General features: G+C 35.2%; 1 protein-coding gene across 1 annotated transcript; it reads right to left on the bottom strand.

Annotated features, from left to right (window-relative positions):
• Nucleotides 1-4983: 4983 nt before the first annotated feature.
• LOC145018383 (uncharacterized) lies at nt 4984-7337 on the bottom strand. The gene is made up of 7 exons (XM_078976278.1): nt 7140-7337; nt 6604-6692; nt 6307-6489; nt 6009-6089; nt 5862-5933; nt 5636-5752; nt 4984-5527 (listed from the first exon to the last, which is right to left on the bottom strand). The coding sequence occupies exons 1-7, from the start codon at nt 7273-7275 to the stop codon at nt 5069-5071; spliced, it is 1137 nt and encodes a 378-aa protein (XP_078832404.1). The 5' UTR covers nt 7276-7337; the 3' UTR covers nt 4984-5068.
• Between the last annotated feature and the right edge of the window lie 5472 nt (nt 7338-12809).

The raw sequence follows: 12809 nt of genomic DNA, 5'->3' as shown, positions 1-12809 counted from the left end.
AGGTTCTTTAAACTCATGTTGCTTTTTATTTTCTTCTGATTCACCTTCTGTTTGATTAGAACTAGATCCCTCTGATTTCCCACCACCAGAATTCTTAATTCTTAGAAAAGTTTGACCCCAAATAGGTTCACCAACCTTCTGCTTCTTCTTTTGGTTTGAGTCATCGTTAATAGCAGACTTCTTATGATCAGTTAGTTCACTACAACTAGGTTCTTTAAACTGATACAGGAATTCAGTTAGTGCTTCAGTAGCAGATAGTTCTTCAGGCTGCATGCAACAACAAATTAAATCCCATCAAGCCCAATTAAATTATATGCAGTCTTTGAATAACAAGTTAAAAGAAAAAAAAAATAATAACTACATCACCTGTTCAGATATTACTGACTGAATCAACAACTTAGCCTTGTTAACGTTTTCACGTGGACCAAATATATTCACTACTCTCTCCCATTCCCAAACACCAGGAAAAGAACCTTGTTCAATCTGAAAATCGACAGTTTTAGTAATAGCAATGTATTTAATTATGGTTCAAGATATTTAAATGAAATAACAAACCTTTATCCATGCACCCGACTCCATCTCAATTCTCAAGAGATTACTCCTGTAGGTTCCAAGGAGCCGACAAACCTATATAAACAGATTCAGAGAAAACAACACGTAATGACCAAAATGCCCTTCCTGTTTTATGTCCAGTTAAGTATATATTTCTCACCTTGTGGAGGTGGATTTTGATGTGGTCCATATAAATGGTTTGTGGCATCAGAATTACTGGATAACACACGCTACTATATGTCTATAGATAATGGAAACATTAGTAAGAAAGATGAAAGGTTATTTATTTATTTTTTTGAAAAAACAAGGGAGTTAGTTACCTTTACAACATTCTCTAGGATGAGTTCTTCAGCAAGTTTAACTTCATCAACAGTACCCACCAAGTCCAGAAATGAATGATTCAGAAGATTGGATTCAGCATCAGCTGATACTCCAATTGAGGCTTCTGAGATTATGTGAATGTCCTTCATCCCTTCGAAATCTTTGTCAATGAATTTGACAAGCTGTAAATAGGATTTTTAGAATGAGAATGAAAACATGAGTAATGAGTTCCATATTTGTAACAGATGGAATGTACGTACTTCTTTATTACGAATCCGATATACTTTCCTATCAAGTTTTTCACCTGAAGCAATTGCCTCAGCTAGTTGCTGAGCTTTCCCATATTCTTCTGATAACCATGAGAAAATAATTGATAAAGAATGTATGTTAATCAAACAAATAAATGAAATGAATCTACGCATAGGGATTATTTTCAAGAAATAGATTATAGAACAGAAATTTCTTGGAAAACATCATTGATTACAACATTCTTGGTGAGGATATCAACTACATAGATCGTATAAATCAGATTACTGATACAAAAAATAACAAGAATCTCCTACAGATACAGATTAGTGTCAACAAAAACAATACAATAGAGAATTCTCTTGAAAATTAAACGAAAGTCTTCATATAGATATGAAAAAAACAAATATCGATCAACTTCTTGGACATGGAGGTTAGAATTCATCTCTTTACCGAAAATTTTCATATAGCAGCGATCATCCATGGGAACACCATCTGTGTTCAACAGCGATTGAAGTAAACCTGGATTTTGATTTGGATCTTCAATTTTGGCCTTCGCAAAATTTTCTTTTTCTGGATTTGGATCCATTTTCTTGCTTCGTTTGAGAGTTGAGAAGTAGAAAAGGAAGAATGCAGATGAAATTTGTTGCGTTGCGTGAAGTGATATGTTTTTTTGAACACAGCGTTTCAAGAAAAAAAAAGAAGAGTGGCGGGAAATTCTGTTATTATTTGGCATGTCACTGAAAAGATAATTAATAGATTTAAGTCCTTTTAAATATAATTTATTTACGATTAGTCCCTGTACTGTATGTGTTGTATAAATTAAGATGGGGAGTTCAAGTTCGGTTTTTGTAGTTGAATATGATTAGAGGCAAATTGCGTTCAAATAGGGTCAACTCTATGTTAAAAAAGAAATATACGAAGTAAAGAGAAAAAAAGTGTTTTTTTTTTTTTTTTTTTTTGATGTGGGTAGGTTGAAGATGACCACACCATATGTGAAAGTATTTGTTTAATTGGTACGTTTGATAATCTTTGTTGACTTCTCTTTGAATTCATGTTAACTTCTAATGAACAGTCTCACATACAATTCTCGATGGAAAATACATTAAATGCAAAAACATTAGTGAAACAATATGAATTGCGGCTCCTAAGCTCCTAATTACTAATGACAATTGGGGAGGGGGGGGGGGGGGGGGGGGGGGTAGGGTATCCCCGTCCTGCATCCGGAACTAAAATGCTTCACTGAACATGCACTGTTTTCTGTTGGGGATCTTATCAGATAAGTTTTTCCCTAAACCAAAATCTGGAAAACCAAAAATTAACATATTTTTGGAAAAAGCTATAAAAGTTAAACAATGAACCGAAAAAACTAATATTGTAACATAATCAAGTCCAAAATATGGAAAAACTAAGTCCATAACATTATTACAAATTTACAATAATTTTAGCACAAACACCAAATCATCCAAAAAAGTTGTCCTATTTGATATGATACGAAGTAGTTTACTATTTGGTTTTTCACTTTTTTATTTTAAAACTTAGATGATCCTTAAAACTTTATTCTATTATGTATGTTGTCCATAGTATACATGAAAAAAAATCATTTTACCCTTATTTATTTCTTTTACATATATATATATTTTTTATTTCTTTCTTATTGTTTATTATTTTGATTATATGAAACGAACTCACCAACCCACAAACGACAACTTATCCCTTCTATTCCTCCCGCCGTCAACTTCTCTAGCGGTCATCTCCTTAAAAGAGTCACGGATGATAGTCATGTTCTCCATCGATGTTTATAACTTCTTCGTCCTTTTTATTGAAATTGTCTCTTTTGTGACTTCCATAAAGAGGTGAATTCATGAAGAAACGCTCAAATCTTCATCAAGGCACCTAATGACTTTTTCGTTCCAAACCAACAAACCCCCAAACATAAAAACATCAATTCCACCATCAACTAACGTAAATCCTAACATCTTGGCCATCATGTTCGCATCCTTCTATGTCATTACCAATATGTTGAGAAAGACATCCTATCTAGTGGTGAGTCTAGAACTAAAAACCACATGGTTCATAGGTAAAATCGATAGAAAATAGAAAAAAGTAAAAATAAAAAAGTACTACTAGTGGGTCCGGATCAAGTTATATTAACATGATAGAAAATGTAGAAAAAACAAAAATGAAAAATACTACTTTTGATAATATGCTCTTTTAATTTAAATCTCTCTAATTTACATGATAAAATTTCTTACTTAGTCTTTATGTCGGATCAAAAGGTAATGAACTTAAACCAACTCTTATATATTTATGTTAATCATTATCTTAGTACTTTTATTTATCATTCATTTAGAAAAAAAACTTGAATAAATACATTTTTTATTTTAATTTATGAAACAAATGGCAATTAACAAATCAACAACTAAATAATGCAATTCTAAAACTTGGAAGTGAATGTAACTAAACAAGTCCAAAGAACCAATTGCTAAAATCACTAACAAATTTTGTGAATTATGAATCAAAGGCTTGGAATTTGGAAGTAAATTTAAATAAAGTATTTGTTTGATTACTTTATTTAAATTCATTTTTAAATTCCAAGCCTTTAATTACATTGACAAATTCGACCCTACCCTGTTTAATTACTTTTGTCTTTGGGTCAAAGAACCCACCTTCACCAAACATAAACTCGCCACTGAATTCCTATCGAAAAACCAATCGTCGTTGATTCTAACAAGGTTCACAACATATCTCGTCGGCAAAAATTCCTTTTGTTCACTCTAAATTCACCATTACGTAGAGGTAAGGAAATAGAGACGATTTGTTCGGTGGAACCAACAAATCAAAATTCCTAACTATTGGAAATCAAACCTAAATACACTTGTTTATCTTTAGCAAGCCAAAAACCATCTCCAACATTTTAATCATAAAAAAAAACCTACGAACCTCACCTACCGCGGTCAAATCCTAACCACAAAATTCATCCGCAATTCAAAATCAACAGCCATTACTACCCACCAAACTCATATTCTCAATCATCAGAAAGGGAAATTCCAAAATTAATGAGAATCTGAAAAAAAGGCAAAATCAATGGAATTGGGGACCAAACGATGCATAAACTAGTGACATATATGAACCCAAACTGTCTTCTTCACCCGCAAATGAAGCTTGGCGGGCGGCAACTGATCCAGTTGCTTCACTTGTGAATCGACCTTGTGGGCGGCAATGGTGTTGCAGTGAGAGAAGGAAGAAATAGAAGTTTGGGTTCCTATATATTAGGGACTAAATACGAAAAAGAATAATGTTTGAGGGACCATCTTAGTTAAAAAAATGTTAGGGACCAAGTATGCAAACTAACCCAAACCACATGGACCATTCATGTAATTTACTTCATAATAACATGCATCTACGACTAATTGCTAAGTAGTGGTCTTATAAACATTATTTACCTAAACGGCTAAACCATATCATAATCATAATCAGTAAAACGAGTTGTATAACTAATATAAAAGATCTTGGGTAACCTTGAACTCTAAGCACACATCAAAGCCTCAAAAGAGGGATAGCATACAACTATATTTCCTGTGTATATTCCATGATATATATAATTGCCACCAATATATATTCTGTGTGTACATTCCCTATTATTGTGTATATCCGTTATTATTACAAAAATTGTCAATTCCATCATCTTTAATTGATAAAGATTCCTTCTTATGATACATGTACCTCGAGGAGTGGATAGTCATTTCATCAACACAAAAAAGAGTTACTAATATTTTCCCATCCCTTGTTAAATGGGGTGGTGTAAATTTCACCAAAAACGATATTTCATAACTATTTTGTATCAATAATACTCGAATCATTCATTCATTCATTCATGCATGATTACACAACAACAATTTGTTTCCACTTCCATACATGGGACACATTCATCTTCTGATTCTTGACATCATTCATCTTCGGATTTCATGTGCTGCTTCCCTTTATCCACCACAACATCCATCTTCTTCTTTTCTTTTTCTGTTGAACCAGAACCAGAACCAGAACCACCTTCCTCAGCCTGCAGCGGTTGCTGCTTCTCTTTCTCCACTTCACCGGATTCATCATCATTATCATATTCATTACCTTCTTTTGTTTGTTTACTTCCCCCAGGAGAATTGGAAGTTCCATGTCCAAAAGTTTGACTCCACGTAGGTACTTTAAACTCTGATTTACCTTCTGTTTCTTTAGACCCCTCTCTATCAGATTTCTTAACTCTTAGAAAAGTTTGACCCCAATTATGTTCACCAACCTTCTGCTTCTTCTTTTTGTTTGATTCCTCAATAGTATCAATTAATTCGCTACAACTAGGTTCTTTAAACTGCTTCAAGAATTCATTTAGTGCTTCAGTAGCAGATAGTTCCCCAGGCTGCATGCATGCAACAACAAAAACCCCATTAACCCAAATTCAATGATATACAGTCTTTGAACAAAAAAAAATATATAGTATTAATATTTAATTACTGTATTACATCACCTGATCGGATATTACTGACTGAATTACAGACTTGGCCTTGTTAACATTTTCCTTAGGACCAAATACATTCACTACTCTCTCCCATTCCCAAACACCAGGAGAGGGTCCTTGTTCAATCTGAACATTCAAACTTTTAAATATAATTTATAACATAAATATATATTTATAATTTATTTATATATATAATGTATACACATGATCAAGATGTGTAAATGAAATAACAAACCTTTATCCATGTTTTAGTCTCCACTTCAATTCTCAAGAGATTACTTCCATATGTGCCGAGGACACGACAAACCTATATAAACAGATACAGAAATGTAAAGACCAAAATACCCTTTTCTGTGAAGCTAAGTTTGTATGTAGTTATCACCTTGTGGAGAGGGATGTTGATTTTGTCCCAACAAATGCCTGGTGGCATTAGAATTATTGGATAGCAAATGCAACTATATGACTACAGTTTATGAATTCACACAAAATTGGCAAGTGTAAGTATGAAATTAACAGAAAATGTTGGTGTCTATGTTGTATAATGCTACTATATATATATATATATATATATATATATATATATATATATATATATATATATATATATATATATATATATATATATATATATATATATATATATATATATATATATATATATATATATATATATGTATGACCTTCAGAATGTTGTCTAGGATAAGTTCTTCAGCATGTTTGACTTCGCCAGCTGTACCCACCATGTCAAGAAATGAATGATTGAGAAGATTGGATTCAGCATCAGCTACTACCCCAATTGTGGCTTTTGAGATTACGTGAATGTCTTTTATCCCATTAAAATCTTTGTCAATGAATTTGACAAGCTGTGAATGAAAAAGAGAAGGGGTAAATTAGATTATTAATTAGCAGGAGACCAATGAAACTTGGGTTTCACATTTGTATATAATTACAGAGGGAATGTGCGCGATTTCACATACTTCTTTATTACGAATCCTGTGTAATTTCCTAACAAGTGTCTCCCCTGAAGCAAGTGCCTCAGTTAGTTTCTGAGCTTTCCCTTCTTCTTCTGATAATCGTGAGAAAATATATTAACAGATCATGTTAGTGAAACAAATAATTGAAATGAATATACGCAAAAAGATTATTTTCAAGAAACAGATTATAGAACTGAAATTTCTGCGAAAAAACAGATAATTCGTTGAAGTAACGTCACCAACTCAAAGACGTTCATCAACAGTAGCTTGGATTTGAAATTTAGATCATGATTATATATGTACAGCGTTGATTGCAACTTTCTTTGTCAGTAAATCAACCACAGATCATATAAATCGGATTACTACACACAAATACTTAGGTCAAGAACCCCAACACAACATAAATCTCTTGAAATTCAATCGAAATGGAAACCTCACCGTAAATTAGATAAAGAAAAAACAAAGATCCATCGAGTTCTTGAACATCGAGGTTGTAATCAAACAAGCAAAAGAGATGGTGATTATATTCAATTCTTTACCGAAAATTTTCATATAGCAGTGAGGATTAATGCAACCACCATCAGGTTTAAGCAACGACAGATGTAAGGGCAGATCTGGATGTTGTTCTTCAATTTTGGCTCTCGCATATTTCTCTATTTCTGGATTTGGATCCATTATCCTGCTTCCTTCCAAAGATTTGTGAAGTAAGAAGATGAACAGGAAGAATGAAAATGAAGTTTTTGTGTCGTGTGAAGTGATTTACAGGTATTGTATGACGGGTTTCAGGTTAAAAATAAGAGAGGCGGGAAATTCTGTTATTAATCGACATGATGCTGAAAAAATTATTTTATTCAATTAAGTCCTTTGATATATCATTTATTTATGATTAGTCCCTGTATATATTGTAAAACCATGGGAGTTCAAGTTTTGTTTTTCTAAAGGGATGATGACATAAAAATTATTAAGTTTGCAAGTTTTTTTTGTTGATTTAATTCTTTTGCATATTTTATTAAAACTAGATGTTAATTAAAGTTTTAATATTTGATAAAAATATTTAGTTTTATCATTTTGTTGGTTCATAAAACCCCTTAAGTTTGGTTTTTTCATTTATTAAAACCTTTAAGTTTGGTTTTCTGATTCATTAAAACCTTGAGTTTGATAGAAATTTTCAGTTTTTTCAGAGTAATTTGCAAAAATGATACAATAGAAAAAAATTTGCAAATTTGAAGTATTAATAAAACTAAAACACAACTTTTGATAAAATAGATAAAAACTTACAAACATAAAAGTTTTTTTTATTTATGACAATTGCCTTTTCTAATTGTACGTTCTTTAACAGAATAACTATTTTTGAACAGGAAAATGCGTTAAGTGAAATCATATTATAAAGAGATATATCCCTCACCCGAAGGAAAATTATTTTATTACTCTATCTGTATCATATTAATTAGTAGCGGACCTTAGTGGTGCCCCAGGGGTCCAGAGCCACTGCTTCGATGCCGGCACGTAGTGTAAATTTTTTTAATGGTTTTTTAATGTTTTTTCTATTGGGTGCACCGGCTTAAAACACGAGTGACACTACTAATATAGATTTATTTGGAAATTTTTTTAGTGTCACCCCTACGAAAATGTTCTGCGTCCACCACTGATATCAATAGTCCATATCATCTTATTTAATAAAGTTTGTGATAATTAATGTTTTATTAATATGTGTTTTTTTTTTTTTTTTTTTTTTTTTTTTTTTTTTTTTTTTTTATCTGTGGACAATAATTTTGGGACAGAAGAAGTATGATTTATTATTATTATTATTATTATTATTATTATTATTATTATTATTATTATTTAAAATTTTGTCAGTTTTAGAAATTATTTCAAAATGATACCCCTTTTTTTATGTATGTTGTATGTTTAAAAATATCTCAACTAGGTAATAAAAATTTTCAATCTACTCAATGATATTTGGAAATTATTTTTGGGTATCAAAGATATCAAAGGATGGATAATTGATTTCGCTTAATGATTTCAACAAAATTAGCTGAAAAGCTGTAACTTTTACTTGAAGTGACTTTTGGATTTCAAACCTTTTGTTTTAGCTAAATGTTAGAAGCTTCAACTGCCAAACGAAGTTTTTTGTTAGACGTATGGTATGTGTTTTATTGTATTGTATTGTTTCTATTGTGTATGGCCCATTGTAGTATTGCCTAATTATAGCTAGCCCTTTGTACGTTGTATATTTATCAGCATAATGAAAATCTATCGACCATGGGAAATGATTCTCAATAACATGGTATCAGGCCAAAAACTTTAGCAAGTTGTTTCCTTCCCTCTCCTGTCGTTTTCACCTTCTATAACTGATACCCCTTTTTCTCATCTTTTTAATCATGTCTTCTCCTAAAGAAAAAATATACGAATGCACAAACATCAAATCCTATGTTCCTCTAATCCTAGATTTGGAACACATGAATTATGATTCATGGTGTGAGCTTTTCAAGAACTACTGCATCAGATATGGAGTCTATGATCACCTCGAGGGTACCCCCAATAAACTGATTAACAAAGAATGGTGTAAGGTTGATAGTATTGTCAAAAAATGGCTATTTTGCACTTTATCTCAATTTCTTCTCAGCTCCATCATATAATAAGCCCAAGGTTCTAAAAGGCTTGAGGCGTAGCGTGGCGGAATGTAACGACCCTATTTTTCAAAAGGAAAATTTTCATTTTTGATTATCCAAACACAGTTCCATAAATTACAAATTCCCATATATAATTGTTTTCAAACTCATATCAATTACAACTTTTATTTAAAATATCATAGTGTCCCATAAAACGCTTGTGAGAGAGTGCACGCCGCGCCATCAAGCCTTACCCTTGACCTTGGGATCCGATGTACCTGAAACAAGTCCACTACATGTAAGCTAATGCTAAGTGAGTTCTCCATGGCATATCCCACACACAATCCACGTAATACATATCATATTAGCTATGAAAGCTACATATACCACGTAATCCATGCATACATAAACCTGTAAGGATGTCGTGGGCTCCCCCCAGGGTCTTATACCATCGTGCCGTGGACTACCCCACATGGTCTTTACCTATGAATGCCATGGGCTACCCCATATGATCTTATATCCAATTGCCATAGGTTCTCCCATGGGTCTTCCATGCAATAACATACACAATCAACTTAGGATATCGTATCACAAAAGTGTCTAACATACTACATAACACATACATAAACCTGTAAGGATGTTGTGGGCTCCCCCCAGGGTCTTATACCATCGTGCCATGGGCTACCCCACATGGTATTTTCCTAGGAATGTCATGGGCTAACCCACATGGTCTTATATCCAACTGCCACGGGCTCCCCCCCGGGGTCTTCCATGCAATAACATACAATCACTAGCATACCACTTAGCACAAAACTAACTATCATACCACATATCTCTATAAACACTAGTGTACCACATAACATAAAATGGGCCGACCTTGGTGCCTTAGACCCATTGTCATGGTGAGAAGACTCACCTTTGTCCGAAGAATCCGAAAGTTGCTCTCCTAGCGGTTCGTAACCACCTGTGCTGAGCAATGATACCATTACCCAAGGTTAGGACTTCACATAATCAAATGGAAAAGCCCAAACATCAAGTCCTTTCAAGCAGGCCCAAATAGTCTTCCTTTGTTAATGGGTCCAAAGTCCATGTGAAAAATCATTAATGGGCCTCATGGACCAATAAAGCCCAATCATACATCCATGGCCCAAAACAGCTAAACTGGCCCACCAACGCCAAAATACGACCAGAGGCCCAATGACTAATTAAGGCCCAACAACTCAAAGGCCAAAAACGAATCCAAGTCCATATACTGTGCGTATGCCTTACGTACCATCCTAGTACGCATAGCGTACTTGGTCCTTGAGCTGTACGCATTGCGTACTCCAGGTTACGCCCAGCGTACAAATAGATTAAGCACCTTTTCTATTAAGTGCTTAATAATTTGTGTTCTAACGATCAACCGTAGATCTGACCTCATTAAGATGCATTAAGGCATAAAGTTTGAAACTTTATGCCCTTGCATGTCCCCTATACTCCCAACAACACATTAAGACCTTTCTAAGGGTCTTAATCCATGCATAAGGTCAAAATACCCATCAAGACTTCATTTTTATGCTATGAATAGATCAAAGGGCTTCAAATCTGTCCTCACTAAGCTCTGAAGTTGATCAAACTCTCAAGAGAAGTCCAAAACCAACAAAAAGGACCATAAAGAAAACCCTAACTAGATCTGAAGAATAAGAAGGCAAGATCTAAGCTTTATACCTCTAGAAGCTCCTCAAGGTAAACTAGATACAGATTCCTGAAGTCCAAGGCCACTCTAAGCTTGCTTAGCAACTCCTTCTTCTTGAATGGCACTAAAAATGGCCACAAATACCCTCTCCAAGCTCAAAAATGATCTCAAAAGCTCTCTCGGGAGTAGAAGGATGAAAAAATGGCTACGGAGGCTGTCTAGGGTTAGGTCTAATAGGCTTAAGGACGTATAAATTGGCCTCAAGTCCGGAAATTAGGGTTTGGACATCCGTTACGTACGCCCAGTGTACATGCTGTCCCTCCGCGACCATTCTTGCAAAGTACGCTAAGCGTACTCATGAGTACGATCAGTGTACTTAAGGGACTTATTACACTATATTTAAAATTCTCAAGGGCTTCAAGGTAATACATGATTTGGAGTGTTACAACTCTTCCCCACTTGAACTAGACTTTGTCCTCGAAGTCCGTAGTTGTGAATAGATCGGGATAATGCTCCCGCATCTCATCCTTCGACTCCCATGTCCATTCAGAGCCCCTTTGGTGCTGCTATTGCACCTTTACAAGCTTCACTTCCTTTCTTTGAAGAACTTTGGTCTTCCTATCCAAAATCGCAACAGGGCTCTCCAAGTAATTCAGGCTCTCGTCTACCTGAATGTCATCCAGGGAAACGACTGCGGACTCCTCAGTGACACACTTCTGAAGCTGTGAAACATGGAAGGTGTTGTGAATCTGGCTAACCTCATTCGACAGATCCAAGCGATATGCCACCTTGTCCACCTGGGCCATAATCCTGAACGAACCTATATATTGAGGCCTTAGCTTTCCCCTCTTCCAAAACCTGATAATCCCCTTCTAGGGCAACACTTTTAGCAACACAAAGTCCCCCACCTGGAACTCAAGATTTGATCTCCTGCCGGTCAGCATAACTTTTCTAGGGTTAGGTCTAATAGGCTTAAGGACGTATAAATTGGCCTCAAGTTCGGAAATTAGGGTTTGGACATCCGTTACGTACGCCCAGTGTACATGCTGTCCCTCCGCGACCATTCTTGCAAAGTACGCTAAGCGTACTCATGAGTACGATCAGTGTACTTAAGGGAATTATTACACTATATTTATAATTCTCAAGGGCTTCAAGGTAATACATGATTTGGAGTGTTACAAATCTTCCCCACTTGAACTAGACTTTGTCCTCGAAGTCCGTAGTTGTGAATAGATCGGGATAATGCTCCCGCATCTCATCCTCCAACTCCCATGTCCATTCAGAGCCCCTTCGGTGCTGCTATTGCACCTTTACAAGCTTCACTTCCTTTCTTTGAAGACCTTTGGTCTTCCTATCCAAAATCGCAACGGGGCTCTCCAAGTAATTCAGGCTCTCGTCTACCTGAATGTCATCCAGGGAAACGACTGCGGACTCCTCAATGACACACTTCTGAAGCTGTGAAACATGGAAGGTGTTGTGAATCTGGCTAACCTCATTCGGCAGATCCAAGCGATATGCTACCTTGTCCACCTGGGCCATAATCCTGAACGAACCTATGTATTGATGCCTTAGCTTTCCCCTCTTCCAAAACCTGATAATCCCCTTCTAGGGCAACACTTTCAACAACACAAAGTCCCCTACCTGGAACTCAAGATTTGATCTCCTGCCGGTCAGCATAACTTTTCTGATGGCTCTGCGTGACCCGCAGCCGGTCGCGCGCTTGATGAATCAACTCGGTAGTTTTGAGCAATACCTCAATGTTCCCCATGACCCGTGCCCAACCTCATCCCAACAAACCGGAATCCTGCACCTCTGCCCATATAACATCTCGAATGGAGCTCATTCGATACTGGCATGATAATTGTTATTATATGAAAACTCTGCCAATGGGAGGTACATATCCCAGCTCCCTCCAGAATCCA

Source organism: Lactuca saligna, chromosome 9 (genome assembly GCF_052625555.1).
Source record: "Lactuca saligna cultivar CGN05327 chromosome 9, ASM5262555v1, whole genome shotgun sequence".
In the NCBI taxonomy this organism is placed as follows: domain Eukaryota; kingdom Viridiplantae; phylum Streptophyta; class Magnoliopsida; order Asterales; family Asteraceae; genus Lactuca; species Lactuca saligna.
This window is presented reverse-complemented; position numbering and strand designations above follow the sequence as displayed.

Bases quoted from the DNA above. Each gene is read 5' to 3' on its own strand.
- LOC145018383 (XM_078976278.1), bottom strand. From the start codon at position 7,275: ATGGATCCAAATCCAGAAATAGAGAAATATGCGAGAGCCAAAATTGAA. The intron at 5,753-5,861 runs GTTTGTTATTTC...TTGAATGTTCAG, and splicing joins AGACTAAAACATGGATAAAG to ATTGAACAAGGACCCTCTCC. The intron at 5,528-5,635 runs GTGATGTAATAC...GCATGCATGCAG, and splicing joins AGTCAGTAATATCCGATCAG to CCTGGGGAACTATCTGCTAC.